General features: G+C 40.5%; 1 protein-coding gene across 2 annotated transcripts in view; it reads right to left on the bottom strand.

Moving 5' to 3' along the window:
- kat6a (K(lysine) acetyltransferase 6A) overlaps positions 1-16,578 on the bottom strand; it is a 44,198-nt gene extending 27,620 nt beyond the window's left edge. For both annotated transcript variants that reach the window (XM_057831436.1, XM_057831437.1), the window contains exons 1-2: positions 16,413-16,578; positions 13,903-15,233 (exon numbers count right to left, since the gene is read on the bottom strand). In XM_057831436.1, the coding sequence (XP_057687419.1) occupies positions 13,903-14,580 (678 nt within the window). In that variant the 5' untranslated portion in view covers positions 14,581-15,233; positions 16,413-16,578. The remainder of the gene's footprint in view (positions 1-13,902; positions 15,234-16,412) is intronic.
- Between the last annotated feature and the right edge of the window lie 504 nt (positions 16,579-17,082).

Raw genomic sequence — 17,082 nt, 5'->3', positions numbered from 1 at the left:
AAAGGTTTTATAATCAGAAGCCATTAACATAGATCCCCTGAATGTCAGGTGACAAAAATGATGTAAGAAACAGTGGGTGAAACAAAAGGATCAATAATTCTGTCAAGAATTTAAATGGAAGATGGAGGCCTCAATCACACCTAACACGTATCCTCTTTAGCTGCCAAGTAGGCCGAATGCACAAAGGTAAACAAACTTAGCCAGCAACATGTCTTTCCAGACGCACATTGCTTCATGGTTTCTGTTACCAGTTGCTACTGTAAATGAATCTCCAGCAGATACTAAAAAATGAAAAGCTAATCCGCTCTCAGGTGTGACAGGGAATTCAAAGCAATCTACACATTCCGTCTGGGAACAATTTTGCTCTCTGGTTCTGTTCGGCATTTCATTCATCACCACAGCCCTGCATTTGAAATATCTTCATTTCTACGAATCAAACGGTCAGTGGAATAGAGTACCATGGCTACCATTTGACATTATGCATCTACTGTATTATAAGCCTTATACAAGGTATCTATTCATGTTATCCATGTGGGCCTTTATTCTATCCCAGCAGTATCCAGTGACAAACTGTTCCTGAACCAAGAAGACACACTTCACAACTGTTATCAGTTAGTTATATTAACAGGGTGGACTTGAAATGCCACTTCAGAGTTGCTACGAGTAATGTAGACATGTATAAACACACACAGGCAGTCAGGTCTGACCAGCCATGCACAAAAGCTTTTAGGATTACCTAAACACTTTAAAATTCTCACCAATAGCTTATTGAGACTCCACTTGACATTATCATAGCGTAGAGAATACAAAACAGAAGTGGCCTGGTTTTCTTTTTATGCAACTGGCTGTTGTTATCCAAAGAGAAGACAGTATATTGAGACACGGAAGAGAGAACAATGGAGAGAGGGAGAAGTGGGAAATAACGAGCAAAACAAGAACAAGAGAAAAGCGTTACTGTTGTCCTTGTCTTGTCTCAAGTCAAGGATCTCATTAAAATGGGGACCCAATCTCAGCAACCCACAACACACACCTCTCGCATGGCCGCGTGCATCCTGAATACAAGCGCATTGATCACCGTTTACAGGACATGCCTTGCAAGTTAAGACAATACAAATACCTCAAAATTGTATTTGATGGTTAAGACATGCCAATGTGATCTGCTTTCCTTACAAATGCAGGCAAACCATGGACAACAGCTAAATAAGTGCATCAAATGGAGGGGGCTGGCTGCTCTCCAGTATCACTTCCACAGCTGCGTAGCACATTGACTCCATTTGTGGGGTGGTGAGGTTATCCCATATGCAAGGTCTCATGGTGCCAAATGCTTTTGATGTCACAGCAGTCGAAGAGAAAAAGGTAACTGCTCCCCCTTGCAGCACAATAATGTTAGTTCTGTAGAGGTTTAGCCCGCTGCCTCTAGTTCTGTCTACAAGGTCTGACAGGCTCACTTATGGTCCCCACCCACCTTACTTCTAATATCAGGTGACATCTAAATCTTTTGAGGTGCACCCAACTCCCAAAGAAATGTTTTCAAACTGAGCTTTGTGAGGCACAGATATTAATAATAGGGCTGTCAAACGATTAAAATTTTTAATCGAGTTAGTTACAGCTTAAAAATGAATTAATCGTAATAATCGCAATTTAACCCTTGAGAGTCGAAGGAGGCGCGGGCGCGTCCTCAGCGCACGTCGTCTTTGAAGCGCCCTCACGTTTTAATTACGTCACCCACATGCCGTTGGTTGGTCTCGTTTTAAAGTGCGGAAGTTGCGGTTTACTCTCGTTATTATTTGAAGTCAATCGACCAACTAAAACGTGAGATATTGTCATTTAAGTTTTATAGTTTTATTGTCCTCTCAAAAAAACATTAAAACGCTGCAAGGATCATTTGTTTATGTCTATATTTCCATCATTTCTTGTCCTTTTTCAAAACGGAAGCTCCAAGAAAAAAACACAAATCAAATAAACCCTCATCATCGTCTTCTTCGGAAGAGTCCTCGAGTGAAGATAGTGACGGATTTGAACATGTGGGTGACACCATCGACGAGCAGAGGTAAGCCAACTCACTTTTTTTTTTTTTATGCTGAAAAAGTTTCTTTTGAAAGTTTCTTTTGATATTGCAAGACAAAGTTAATTTTGATGCAATATAAGTGTGTGTTTGTGTATATAATAATAAAATGTGCATATCAGATCAAAGTCGTACGTGCACTGTGTGTATCCCAGGCAGGAATTTATCATTTGTGGTCTTCTTCTTTCTATATGAAGATTAGGGATGTAGCACATATTCAGTTATGGTATTCTTTATATTGTCATACATATAGATTTCCATTATTATTTATTGCTGTATATATTTTTATTTTATACTTTATTATTTTCATAAATACTGACTTTTTTTCATGTACATTTATAGTGACAATGAAAGTAAAGTGAAATGAAAATGGAAGGGTGGAAAGAGGACCGACACCCCATGGAAGTGTGGGCTGTGTGATGTAGCCCTGTGTCTAATTCCAGGACGAAACTGCTTTTCGGAGTGGCATGCCTGAAAAAAATTTAACTTGTTTATTGTAAATATTTTTGAAAATACTTTTTTTCCCCAATGTTATACATATATATATTTTTTCCCCCACAATCAGTCTTCTCAATTTGTGTATATAAATGTGTGTTCAAGAAGCTTGATTGTGTGTACATAGTTTTCATCAGGTGATGGGCCGCAATATCTAAACTCATAAAGAGATGGCCTCTAAACACTTTTTGTGTTAGATGGTATATATTTTTTCACTGTTCTTCACTGTTTGGTCTGCTGTATATAACCTGTTTTGACTAGAGCATGTATAAAGGCAAAAAACGCCTATGGCTATACCTGGTTGAATGTTCATCCTAACATGTTGAATAAATATTACAAAGTTTCAAAACGGTTTGTTACGCATGTTTGGTTGTCAATTGGACATCAATATTAAAAATTTTGACAAAACGATTTTGGAATTTTTGGTCTTTTCGGGCCCAAAATGATGATTTATAATTGGTCAGTGAAAGAAACAACAGTTTGGACATGCAGTTCAAGGTGTCACAAAAAAAAGGGACCAAACCAGGCCATCGTAAACAATTCTTTCTTTGAAATATTCAGGCAACTTCAAAGGCATGCAAAATCAGACAAAATAGGCCCAGACCTTAAAGGGTTAAACCATCTATAAAATATGCCATATTTTTCTGTAAATTATTGTTGGAATGAAAAGATAGACACAAGACGGATATATACACTCAACATACGGTACATAAGTACTGTATTTGTTTATTATAACAATAAATTAACAAGATGGCATTAACATTATTAACGTTTTGCTAAAGCGATCAATGGATAGAAAGACTTGTAGCTCTTAAAAGATAAATGTTAGTACAAGTTAAAGAAATTTTGTATTAATACCCCTCTTAATGTTCTCGTTTTAATAAAATTTGTAAAATTATCAATCAAAAAATTAACTAGAAGCTCGCCATTGTTGATGTCAATAATTACTAGAGGTGTGCAAAATTTCCGATTCTTAGATTATTCGCGATTCGGCCGTGGAAGATTCGAGAACGATTCACAAACATCCAAATTCCGATTATTGAAATATGCGAAGTAAAGCGGAAGTACACAACACTCAGCACGTCGCGCGGTCTTTGGGACGGAACGGAGCGAGAGTAGCTAAACATCATGCTTCCCATTACCCGGCCCCTCGGGTAATGCCAATGCTCAACTCACGGCTCTAGCTCAACTCATGCAACGAGATAAAAAACACAACAACATACCTGACTGCTGCCGAAAAGCTGCTACAAGTACATCCATATAATGTTACGGTGGATATCATTTATATAGGACTAGATGCAATATAGATTTGGTAGTGTTAGCAGCACATCTACAAAAAGCTAGATGCGGGCGTTATAAACGGCCGCCATCTTAAAGCAGTACACTTCCCTGCAAGGCTGTTGTAGCGAACCTTCCAAGCAAAGCTAATTAACTTTTTATCTAAAATGCTCCTAAATCGGTAAAATATTACTTGAATCTATCTTTAAAATAGTTTTAAAACTTTCACATGTCGAAAGCAGACAAAAGGGAAATTATGGAGTAACGGGAGCAATTTTAACAAATTTAACGGTTGATTCACAACATTAAATTAATTGAATGTAGTTTAAAGCTGCTGATACAGAATGGGGACTGGAGTTTTTTTATTTAATGTTATTTTTGTATATTTGTTTACTGCTATATGTTAATTTGATACTGAAATAGTAGTGTGGTTTAGCCTGAGAGTATTTTTGAACAATTTTGGAACTAATGTACAAAACATTGAAAAAAAAAAAAAAGAGAGGGGGGTGCATCAATAATCGTTTTATAATCGAATCGGAGCCTCTGAATCGTAATCGAATCGTTAGGTGCCCAGAGATTCCCAGCTCTAATAATTACACAATGCTCATGGTGCTAAAACCCCTAAAATCAACCCTAACCCTATCTGTTTGTGCGGGGCATGTGCGTTAAATGCGTCAAATATTTTAACGCGATTAATTTTAAAATTAATTACCGCCCTTTAACGTGATAATTTTGACAGCCCTAATTAATAAATAAACTTTAGTGAAAATAATGAAACCACATTATAATCTGCAAAAACAAAAACGCATAGTTTTACACAACAACCTACTGAAACACTAATATTTCTTTCTGCATCATTTTCGGGTTTCACAACATACTGGTAACTAGACTACAGTGGTACCTCGACATTCAGTCGCATCAACATACGATCCTATCGACAGTCCGACGTAAAGTTTGATGAAATGCTCGAAATACGACAATTTATGACAGCGTCGCAATTTCATTGGTTTCCTGCAAGACGGACACACGGCGGATTTTCTTGCGAGAGAAATCAATATGGGTCTCAAGAGGGTTAGAGCAGGTAGTGGAAAAAGGTGACGCTTACCATTGAAATTAAGATGGAAATAATAGAAAAATATGAGCGGGGTGAACGCGTGAGCTAGTTGGACAATATAGCCGGAATATGTCTACGATCTCGACGGTCCGCCTCTGCCCTCTGTTTGCCAGTCTTTAAGGTGACAATTATTATTAGTGTAACATCGGCAAGGAAATCGACAGCTTCGTCAGGTTCTTAATCATTTATTTTAAAACTTGTGCAACACAACACGGATACTGTCTGCCATAGCAGACACCACCAACAACAGAACATGAAAAGAGAAAGCAAAACCTTCCCACCCTGCCGCACCTATCTCACTCAGTCACGTGGTGCGTTCAGGAGCAGCATGCACAACACAACCGCACATTAGAACCTGATTCGTTACATGACATTATTATTGTATTATTATTATTCCTATTTTATAATTCATTTGTTTTGCTATATGCAGTTGTTATTTGTAATTGTACCAGCGGTATTTATTAAGGATTTAGTGTAGGTTTTCGGGCTCTGGAACAAATTCATCCAATTAAAATGTATTGTTATGGGAAAATCTTGCTCGATATACGACCATTTCGACTTACAAACAACGTCCTGGAAGGATTTAAAATCAAAAGTATAGGTACCACTGTATTTCATCTCTGCTGACACAAAGGCGGTGCTATAAGCATAGAATGATCCCTTAGCGCATGCGCAGTGCGAGTAATAATTTCAAAAAAGTCACATGTGACCCCAGATTGACCCCCCCCGAAAGGTATAGGTTCCTGTGAGAACAAAGTTCCAGTTCCTACTAAACCTTCTCACGTGAGCACAAGGATTCTGAGTGATTCTGGCGGTCATTCGGGATTCAAAGAACCGTAGTTAGGTACGTAACTTTCGTTTCAATGGTGCCACAGCTAAAAGCTTAAGATTTTCCACTCCCAAAAAAATAACTTTGAACACATAAATAATTTTCAACCTATTATACCACTGCACGATTATGTCAAGCAAATGTCTTGAATTACAGGCATTTTTACCGTTGGATCAAAGGCAGTGCAGTCAAATGTATAAGAAAGGTATTTTTCCAGAGGAGAAGGCACACTTAACTTCCCTTAATCATTATTTACTTAATCATTATATACTTAATCATCCCTTATTTGTCCCCAAAATTGAGTGTGCTTTACTAATCAAGTGCCTAATGTGTGAATCACTCATCAAGCACATAAATAAAACAAAAACATGTAGGAATATAATAATAACTACGATTTTAAAAGATAAAGAACAAATGATAGATGCAGTACATTGCAGCAGGAGTGGCTTATTCGCTACTTGCGGATAACAATGATGCTTTGCGCCCCTTTGGGGTAGCAAAATGTAAACAAAACATAACTGCAAGGCAAGCTATCATAGACATTACCAATTTATAGCTCCTAAACACGTTTAAGGAAGTTTAAAATTTAACAAAACCGAAGCTTAAATAAATTTGTAAATTTTTAGCTATTGATTTTAAAAAGTCAATTACGGAGACAAAGCGCTATATCAACTTCAGGACCTTGTCATCAGGACTCACTAGCTTCCACGACTTCTACCACCGTTGTCCCATCGCTACTATACCTTCAAACGCTGAAGAACTGGCAGAAAAACCTAGACGGTGTCAATTTGGTTATTGACGAGACCGTAGTCAGAGTTTTTGATTGGAGTTGGCTACAACCAGCTAGCAGTACGAAATCATATGCTCCGTGCTTAGAAAAAAAGCATTATGGGTAATGGGGAGAAATAGCGAATAATAAGGTGCATCTTTGGTATGAAAAATAAACTGGTCCATTGATGGTGTGCCTTACAATCGATTGCGCTTTATACTACAAAAAATACGGTACGAAAAGCTGGCTTAATTCATTAGGACCTTATCTAAACTAAGAAACCGATTGTTAGAATATATTAATAATGTGTTAGTAACATTTGTAAAACTTGCTGTTTTCCAAAATTACAACAGTTCGCGCCACAAATAAGAGTGAGAACCTGTGGATACCTTGTGATACAAGGCTCACGATAACCTCATGATATGGCTATATAACAATTATCAGAACGTAGGTTAGGAAATCAAACGACGACAATCTGTAAAAAACTATCTTCCTTACAAACAAAGAACATATTAGCGCAACATTCCTTTAAATACACCAATTGCATATTATTGCATCATTCCTATAAACAAATGGGTCTTTCCTAACTCAATTTTTCTACCAGAAAATTTCGGTAGCAACTTGTTGGTTCCTTTATTAAAAAGTGACATCTTTTTAAAACGAAATACCAATCTTGGCGGGAGCATATTGATAACATACAGCATTAGGATATAAAGTATTGCCGATCTTCTTCTTTTCTTTTCGGAGAGCACCATATCATATAGTATATTGTGAATCATGTATATATATATATACTTTTTCAACAACATTGGCTTTTTTGTGACTTTTTGTGAATTTCTAAGATGGTATTTGTACTGCTACCTACTGATGACAAATTGGAACACTCAAAGGTCGGTCGTAACCACTTTCCATTGTGAACATCCTGTACAGAGCCTCACAATTGAGAGGCATTGTCGATCAGTGGTTGGGTGCGGTAATAATTTCATGTTGTTAAAATGTAAAAGGCATGATAAAGGACTGCTTAAGTACAAATTCTGACTGAATTATGAAACATCCTGAAATTACACCCAGAAGCCAAAAATCCACAACGTTATGTGATTAGCGAATAGAAATAACCTTATTGGAAACAATTTGGGACGCATTGTACTGTGTGACAAAACAGATGTACTTATCTTACAATTTTGTGTCTTGCACTAAAATGTAATGTAAATAAAGAGCCAAAATTCTTGCAACCAGCTTGATGTTGTGCTAAACAGTTTGCACAACAACAAAACAGGAATATTGGAAGTAGGACTATAAATCACAATTTTGAAAGCTTAAGGTTTCTCCAGGGAAGTATCCTATTCCAATGCATAATCAACATAAAAACATCCACAATATACTCAAAGGTATTTTCTTGGCACGCAAGTCATCACTCTAACATTACTGTGTTTTTAATCCAATCCAGCAAATACACTAATTACCGAACTCTCATGTGACTGATACCATCATGTAGCTGGGACGTGCAGGGAATTTTTTATTTTGAATAACAAAATAAATAAAATTATAAAAAGGAGCGGGTAGGAATTTTAGGCATATAATCAGTCTGAGAAGTGATGTGCATTCAGTCCGTCAGATGGAAAATGTCTTAACCTTGAGAAAAGCAAGTGTAATGTGTGTATGGCATTACAGTAGAAAGACAGATAGGGGTTGAGTCAATAAGTGGAACTGATAAGTCAAGATAAATATATCGATTAGCGTTCATAATAAACCATCTAACCTCAAGTACAAAACCAAGCAAAAGCTGGGGAGTGTGTGAAATTGCCAATCCAGTGACATGGTCAGTGGGACAATTTGGAGGGAAGTCACTGCACGTGTGTGTGCAAGTGGCTTTTTCACACGTCCTCACCATGACACTGCACGTCGACATCGAGAACTCTGGTTCACCCCACTCCAGCTGTTGGGAAGAGGGCAATCGCAGGGCAGGGAGATCGCTCTTGCCTATTATGACGGGATGACCATCACAGACCACACAACTATGTAATCACACAGCTCCGCGTACAAAGGCTCCACGTCAAAGCCCATCCCACCTAATGGCCAAAGCTTCATATTGCTAACGGGTGCTCAGGGAGGCAATGAGGTTTGGAGTCTATATATCCATGACCCCTGGTTGACTTCGATCCACGTTCACCTCCCCCTTCATGACCTGGCAATGGCACCCTATTAGGATGGGGGGAATGGTGTAGCGGGGACAGAGAGATGCGTATAGGATCCCGTTGAATGGTACACTCTGACACAAACGTCAGAGAATTAAGTACGAAAATCTCCCAAATGAGGTCAGTGCTGGTGCTTGGCTATTTGTTTTGATTTTTTTCCTTCCCTGACTTACACACAGCCTCAATCCCTCTCCTTCTCCTTGAAAAATCATAACTGTAAGCAATCAAGCGAAGCAATGTGGCAATGATGCGCCACTGGAAGGCTAAGAAAACTGGAGAGCCATCACGCAGTGGCCTGTGACTGTTGCACTCATTGCTTGAAAAGCCGTCAGCTCAGGCTGCTGAACATGATACATACAGAGCAAACAGATTTAACATAAAATACAGTACAGCGCAGATAGCCGCACTCCCGGGCCTAAATTACAGACAGAAAAAAAGAATTTAATGCTCAATTCATGCCAAAATGTTCTCATGTTTTCCACAATATAATGTCAAATAATCTTCACACAATATCAACTAACCAATCTAGAATCATGAATTCATGCCGTTTTCTCATGTTTTACACAATTTATTGACTAATACTCCACAGAATATCAACTAACCAATCTAGAACATGCAATAATTTAACACTTTTAAATTTTTTTGTAATTTAAACAAAAACCAACTCATTATGACCTAATGTCCACATACGTGTACATCACATTTTGGGACATTAACATTAACATTCGGTATACAAGTATTGCCTACGTGACCCAATATGTAATGTCCACATATATATTTTTTACGGAATTAATACATTAATCGATAAAACGGTAAAAACAAAATTAATATGATTAAAATGAATAGTAAAAAAAAAAAAATTCTGGCTATGGCCCCCAGTGTTTCCCCTACAGATATAAGAATATGGTGCACCACCACACCTTGCAAATGAGATGTTTTTGCGTCAGATACATTCTAATTTAGAATTTGTATAATTTAACAATACATCTAAATGATTACCTATGGCTCATTATTTACGCACTATTTGCCAGAAGTCGTCTGAAATAGCACGTCAAATACGAATTGTTCCTTTACACGCTTTATTTTGAAAATCACATCGTGTTGCAAGCATGAGTCTGACTATATTGGTGCGGAGTTGGGAGAAAAATCCACAGAAAGGTATTTCAAGTAAATGCATGTAATTCTGGTTTAAACCTGAGAAACTGACCTTAATATTGACATTGACATGATGTCTAGGTTCTTTTTGGCGGGTGTTTTACCAGAATCGTCACGTCCTAGCATAGCATTTGTTCATTGCTGATGTCACTGGTAGTAATTTCAGATGAGTATTTTGAAGTATTTAGAAAAGATTTAAGTTGTCAATGGACGAAGGTCAGTTAACAGAAGGACTACGATTGCAGTGGTAATGTAGTGCATATTAGGGCCAAACAAAGAAAAAGAGTTGTACAATTGCTACAAGGAAAAACAGTTGTATTATTAAGTAGGGGTAATGTAGCTATAATCAGCTACGCATTTTACGTACTGTACATGTACCGTAGCTGAGAGCTACGACGACACATTAGTATAAATCCTTCTTATGATTATAATTTGATGTAATTGAGGCAAAATATTAAGGATTTCCTTATTTGTTAAACAGATTCTAAAACACAAGATGCTTTCAATATTGTTGATTTTTACGGAAGTATGGAGCTGCTTATTCAGCTACATTAGCCCTATGTAATACGATTTTTATTGTCATTACATTAATTCGACATTCATTCTCGTAGTAATAGTTCGACTTTTTTATTCTCTTGCCTCATCTACATCAAACTATTATCCATAGAATGATTTATGCCAATGCTTCATCATGGCTCGCAGCTAAGGTACATGTAGGTAACGTGCGTAGCGGTTCACAGCTACATTACCCTGATGTAATAATACTTTTTTCCCCCTCGTAGCAAATTTAATCTCGTAGTCATTTTATTATCTATTTTTTATTTGGCCCCAATACTCCATCTTAAATGTAGACAGTCATGTTTCGAAATATTCCATTAGCGTGGTTAATTAAATATTTCATATAGATCTTTGTTATTGTTCTTCTTGGAAAAAATATTGTTATAAAAATTCTCATTAGTCATGATATGAAGCAATTTCGCCACGGCGCAACATGTGGGGCTGTCTGACTTTGATCCAGCCCACCACCACAGCTTCAAAAAAATCCTAGGGAAACCCATGGCCCCCAATAACACTTTAAAGTTGATTTATTCATTTATTTATTTAAATTTCCTTTTCTACAACGATAGACGTACAATTCATTAAAACAGGGAGGATGGCTATGAATGCTCATGTTTCAGTGCCATTGACAGCAGTAGACGTTCAATACATTTTGACTGTTAGGGCTGGCAGTGATTTGCGGCCAGCCCCTACCAGTCAAAATGGATTGCACGTCTACAGACATCAATGGCAGCCAATAAGTTTGTCTAGTGTCCGAAAAAGGATTAAAAAGAAAATCATGATAAGTGCTAGATGTAGCAGACTTGTTTTTAAATGATGGCTAATGCGGCAGCAACAAAATCACCAGCTGAGTCAGAGGCGAGGTTGATCTCTGGTCATCTTCAGAGGTGAATCGTTTGGAACTAAGCGGGTCACTGTGTTACACAGACCTCATATGACTGCAGCCTGCTCTCCAGGCTAATCTCTGCGACTGTGTGTAGCCTTCCAGGAGGCTTGGTGCAGCAGCATGTAAACACACACACACATAACGCACAGATAAAGACAGGGGCCAGTCAAAACAGTAGCGTGAAGTAGTCCAAGTCCTCCAAGATCAAATGTCTGAACGGGTCAGTAGGTGACAAGACCTAAAGCTAGCTGGTATGGGAGGGGGTGAAAAGTCTACCAAAGTTTGTATAGGTGCATAAATCACAACACTCCTTTAGCTTATATTTTTTTAGTCAGGAGTATGTACACTTTCATGGTCCTTAGAAGCAGAGGTTAGTAACTGGCTGCTCTCTGTCTCTCTGATCAGGTTACAAAAGTGGGTGTGTTCCCGCTCTCCTCTGTCGCCTGCATGTCTGCCTCTCCCGCGCTCCACAGCTCATTCTCCCTCTTTTGCTTTCTTCTCACTCCATGTCTCTGCCCCTCTCTCTCTCTCAGAGGTTTGTGGCTTGCATCATCCAGCATCATATGGCACCACTATTTACTCCCGCGCTTCTTTTTGCTCAACAAAGTTCCGGTATTTCTTACTCCAACCATGTCCAGACAGAGCTGCAGACGGTTCAAACTGGCTGAAACATTCCTCCCCTGTTGACCTGTACTCACAATTGACCCACCAGACATCTAATAAAGAAACAACACACTTTGCCTTCCCCAGACTACCCAATTTTTTAAATTTTTGCCCAACGATCACAGTGTCAGATTACACAACTTTGTGTCGCAGTGTCTTGGAACGGTCGAGAGGTCACACTACAAGACCAGAGCCTGCCTGATCATCTTGTACTGCCGCGGAGAACATGGTCCGACATCTGACTTCATCGGGAGGAGGAACAAGCAGTTGTCAATCAGAAATGGCCGAGGAGTCGCTTTGTATCATATAGTAAGGGTCGTCTGCTCTTGGATCCAAATATTTGCTATATATATGGAAAAAGACGGGGGAAAAATGTTTCAATGTTTATTTTGTTTTCGCGGGGTGGAGAAACTTAACTGTGAGGTCAAACGGCAACGTGCAGGTGTCCTACGCTGCCGATGAAAAACGTGAGAGAACGCACACGCTGTGTCAAGTTACACTATTGGTCAATATTCATCAACAAATAGTAGGAACAAGTAGGACGTGTCACTCTGCGTCACAACGAGCAGAAATTTTGACTTGCCAAACTTCATGCGACGTGGTCGTGAGACGATAGTCTGTGGGTATGTCATACTACAAGAGGCGTTGTGACCTCCCCACTTTCAAATGTCGGCCACTTCAGTGAACGATTCTCTACAACGTGTCTGTTGGGCTAGAATCGGCCTGAAATCGTGTTGTCTCAGGCATTACACAGTTTACATTAGGCCTGCACAATATATCGTTTGAACATTGCCATCGCAATGCGCGCATGCGCAATAGTCACATCCAAGGTCATGCAATTGTTTTTTGTTTTTTTTAACATTTAAACTTTTGTTTTACTTGACAAAAGCAGCAAGTGTGCAGATCCTGGATCCCTTTTATATACAGCAAGCGTGGATTTAACAGCATTATATAAATTAAGGACGTCCCCGATGCGATCACGTGATCGGAAATCGGGCCGATTGCACTATTTTTCAGAGGATCGGAATCCGGTGCAAGGGATCGGGTTTTTAATCAACAAAATATACTGTATTCATGTTTTGCTGCCTCATGCTCGTACAGCGCCACAGCCTCTCACCCTCCCTCCTGTTAGGCAGTGCGACCAAACTGTCTTTCTTACGCACCAGTGCAGATGGAGTTTGGTACTTAACATTAACGATGATTGACAGGTTTGTAGCTTTGATCTGGCCTGAGAAGCTTCAGTAGCTCTACGATCAAAGTCACAAATGTGTTAATCACCGTTAAACTTGCAGCTTAGTCTAAGTGAGCTGTGCCAAGCGTCAAAGCGTGAGTGGATACACTCATATGAATTATTTGAATGTTAAGGAGAGTGATTAAAAGTATGGCGTTAAAGGTGATGCAATGAAAAATGTGGGTGCGCCTACATATTGTGCTAGTGCATTTTAAGAAAAAAGTTAGGTGCAACCTTTGCAAAACTAAGTGTGGAGCCTTGGCTATCCTCCGTAATGTTCATTTTTTCTAATATCATTTAAGCCAAACAGAGCTATTCAAATTATTTGGTGAAAATTATTCTAGTTTTAATATTGCAATATATCTCAAACCCCCCAAAAATCGCAATGATAGTTTTTTCCAATATTGTTAAGGCCTAGTTTACATGGACAACAAGCAACAAAATGGCAAACCACATGCCTATTAAACTGTTATTAATATTGTTTTAGGCCATGTAGTAAACTGCAGCAACACAAGCAAGGTTACACAGTGTGTAGTGCTAACCATAACTCCAAATGAATATTCTCTTACTTATCTTCTACACATTGTTGAGGAACGAGTAATAATAATCAATGTCATCTTTTGTTAGTGTGTGCATGGTGTATAACGGACAGTTAAAATCTTACCTTGTCCTTTTCATGGGGCAGCCGACGAACAGGGGGCAGTGATTCCAAGGATACCGTCCCAGTGCCGTCATGGTGGGAGCTGCTGCGACTGATGAACTGAAAAAGTGGCCCGTGCTTTGCCACGCGTCCATGGGCCACAGCCCTTTTGAGGCCAACCCTCAGCTGTTGGTGGAAGATGCCAGGCCCCATGGAGCCGCTGCTTGATAGGTAGGCTGCCACATCAGCCTGGCACTTGAGAAAGCGCTCAATGTTTTTCAAGCAGGAACCGCCTGGCTCATGGAGGCCCTCCAGTGCCCGCTTGATCAATTTGTTCCAGTCGAGTCCAGGTCTCTTCCCCAAATGGCTTTGGAAGCTAACACCACTGCTGCTGCTGCCACCGCCCCCGCTGTGGCTGCTGCCTCCTCCAGAGCTGCCACCTCCTTTTTGTTTTGGGAGAACAAAACGCCCGGGGTTGTCAGGATCTTTATACGAGTTGAGACCTTTGTTGGTAACCTTAAGGATAGTTCCATCTTTGACACTAAGTTCTAACTGTTCCAGAATAGTCTTGCGGTCAAGACTGTGGGACATGGAGACGGCATTGCAAATGCGTTCCTCGGATGGACGCTGCTTCTGTTTCTTGACCTTCTTGATGGCCTCTAGGATCCATTGGGTGTAAGTGGGGTTGGCCAGTTTCACCATGGCTGCAGTCTCTCAGGGCGCGGTGGCCCTGAGGGCTTCCCACAATCACCAGAAAAAAAAGAAAAAAGCGAACTACAGACCCAAATAACAGACACCTGGCCTGCGCCGAAGCGCCGACCCCTTCTCTGCGTCTCCCTCGACTGTATCTCGTCCGCTTACTATCCCTTGTCTTGGGGCCGCACAGAGACTCCCTCTGAAGCAGAGTATGAACAACACGGTAGTGAGCAGCTGATCATAGCACAACCCCCCCAAAACCCCGCTTCCCACCCAGTAAAATTAGGCCCACCCACTTTCGTCACTGGGCAGAGACTGGTTTTGATGTATGAAAAGTTGTTCTTAACAAAATATGGCAAATAAAATGAGGATGTCTAGACAGCAAACCAGTTTACGGTCATTGGTAACATGAGCAAATTCTCAATGTGAGATGCAAAAAATGACCATGTTTTACAAAACACGAGTCGCATGTTTTTGATTAATATCTGCGTGAGTGTTGGGGATGTATTGTAGCTGTGTTGTTCCAGTCTTTGCAGTCCTTTGCCCTCACTTATCCTTTCACAGTGTATTTCAACTTCAGCAGCCAGGGCTTCTCAACAAAAGGACGGAGCAGACCGGGTTGATCACCCTCATGTCTATTGCACATCAGTAGCACCAACCTGTACAGGAGAAGCAGAGAGACAAAACATACAATTAGAAATTGATCTAAAAGGAACAAATGTCTAGTAGACATAGGAGAAACCCAGGTAGAGAAAGACTAAACCAAAAGTAGCACACCATAAACTTACACTGGTATATAAACCTAAAATCATCTTGCACTGCTGACAATAAACACGAACTACATGCATGCTACTTACTTTAATAGAGTAGAAGATTTAAAAACAATAAATAAATGTAGTGTTTTTAATAGGTACAGTTTAAGTAAAGTTGACCATCTGACTATTTTGATGGGAAAGCAACACAATGTAGTCAAAGCATACAGTTAGCAAACACTGGCTGCAAAGCTAAGCTAAAAAATAAGAAATCTTAAATCTTAGACAGTTATCCCACAATGCTAAAGTGTTCCTGTTGTTTTGTTTACTCTCACTAGCACAATAAGCAGCCAAGCGTGTGACAACAAGCCTTCCCGCTTAATGCTGTTGTTTAGCAAGCTAACGTGAACAGCTAGCCATTATGCTAACGTTACGATTGTGTTGCTAAGGTTTCTCGCAAAGCCAAAACGTAAACAGCGAGAAAGGCACGGCCGGCAAAACACCAGTATAAAATGACCAATCTCAGTCTTTTCCAGTCACAACAACAGCATCACAACAACCACGACCAATTATCAAATTTCGAATGTCATTCTCTTATTAAAGTAAGATCGCGGCCTTGTATTGGGCACAATGCAAGTTGCTTAGGGCCATTTCAGCAAGTGCAGGAATTAAGGTATCATAAGCAAGCACACATCGTGCACAATATAACATGGAAAGGCCCGCGGTTTGTATGGTCCGCCACTGACCGCTGTGACGAGCCCCGACTAGCGATCCCCACCTAGCTGACGTTCGCCCTCCACCGCCAGCCTCCCTCCCACGTAAGACTCCAGCAGCCTGCGGTGCGGCGAAGACAAGGCCGCTGGAGCCGAGCAGCTAGGCCTCGGCTCCCCTCTCCGTTCCTCCCCCCACCCTTCCCAGTGTTCAGCAGACCACCGTACCCCTCTCTCCCTCTTCCTCTCGAGGTCCCCCCAAAAGCCCGAGCTCCAGTTCTGGTTTGTGGGGAGGGGGGGGGGGCAAGCTCCGATCGAGATACCCTGTTTATAAGAGACCGTGGTGCCACCCCGTCCCTTAAATGCCGTTACTCACCGGAATTCGGTGTCGATCTGCCGGAGGAAGGGTTCCAAAACCGCGCAAAACAGAGACAACAACAAGCCTAAAAATGCAGCCAGAGACCAGAGGCTCTCGAGCCGACGCCATCTTTGAGTGAAACGGAGCACGGCGGTGGGGGAGGGGTAACACTGAACCGTCAGGCTGGGCCAAGGGACCGTCTGCATGGTGCGAGGCGAACATCCAGGGGAAGCAACATTCACAGCAAGAAGGTGGGGGCGGCGGCGCGCTGTTGCTATGAGAGGGCTACGGATAATGCCTGGGCACGTGAAATGGAAGAAAGGGACAGATGGTGGTGGTGGAGGGAGAAAAAAAACAGTTGAGGTAATCTCACAGTCTCTGTTGTGCCACAGCCGCACAGGAGATGATTCAAGGGAACGTCTGCATTTTTTCTTCGCGGCTGCAGGGGAGAAAATCAAATCAAAACCAATGAGCACGCGTTTAACGTTAGAGGGTATTTAAAGATCCAATCACTGATCCAAGTGAGACCTCATTGCAGGCTATTGTGGAATTTGTTTTTAAGAGGCAGATTGACACAAGCATTCAGTGCAGAAATGATCCAGATGTAACACATGTATGTCATGAAGCATGGCATCATCTGTCACTGCAGACTACTCTAGTCCACTGATGTACAGTATCGATTACACAG

This window comes from Corythoichthys intestinalis, chromosome 3 (genome assembly GCF_030265065.1).
Source record: "Corythoichthys intestinalis isolate RoL2023-P3 chromosome 3, ASM3026506v1, whole genome shotgun sequence".
Taxonomy (NCBI): Eukaryota; Metazoa; Chordata; class Actinopteri; order Syngnathiformes; family Syngnathidae; genus Corythoichthys; species Corythoichthys intestinalis.
This window is presented reverse-complemented; position numbering and strand designations above follow the sequence as displayed.